Source organism: Eimeria mitis, genomic scaffold, assembly GCF_000499745.2.
Source record: "Eimeria mitis Houghton genomic scaffold, Emh_scaff1185, whole genome shotgun sequence".
NCBI lineage: Eukaryota > Apicomplexa > Conoidasida > Eucoccidiorida > Eimeriidae > Eimeria > Eimeria mitis.
Window position 1 is genome coordinate 9,350 of NW_013568078.1, and position 313 is coordinate 9,662.

At 56.2% G+C, this 313-nt stretch overlaps 1 protein-coding gene across 1 annotated transcript in view; it reads left to right on the forward strand.

Annotated features, from left to right (window-relative positions):
* Nucleotides 1–69: 69 nt before the first annotated feature.
* The window catches only part of EMH_0031400 (uncharacterized protein), a gene marked incomplete at both ends in the record, with an annotated part of 2,008 nt that continues 1,764 nt past the window's right edge, over nucleotides 70–313 (forward strand). Inside the window, one exon of the mRNA XM_013494515.1 lies at nucleotides 70–311. Within this exon, the coding sequence (XP_013349969.1) occupies nucleotides 70–311 (242 nt within the window). The remainder of the gene's footprint in view (nucleotides 312–313) is intronic.

Consider the following 313-nt stretch of genomic DNA (forward strand, 5'->3'; position numbering starts at 1 on the left):
CCCATTTTGACTCCGTATTTTTCTTGGAAGGGTTCGTTCAGTTCGTTGCGCAGAGCCATCAGGTTACCCATGTCACACTGCAGCAGCAGCAGCAGCAGCAGCAGCAGCAGCAGCAGCAGCAGCAGCAGAAGCAGCAGCAGCAGAAGCAGCAGAAGCAGTAGCAGCATTAGCAGTAGGAGTGGCAACAACAGCAGCAACAACGGCAGCAGCAGCAGCAGCAGCAAAAACAACAGCAGCAGCAACAACAGCAACAACAGCAGCAGCAGCAGCAGCAGCAGCAGCAGCAGCAGCAGCAGCAGCAGCAGCAGCAGCA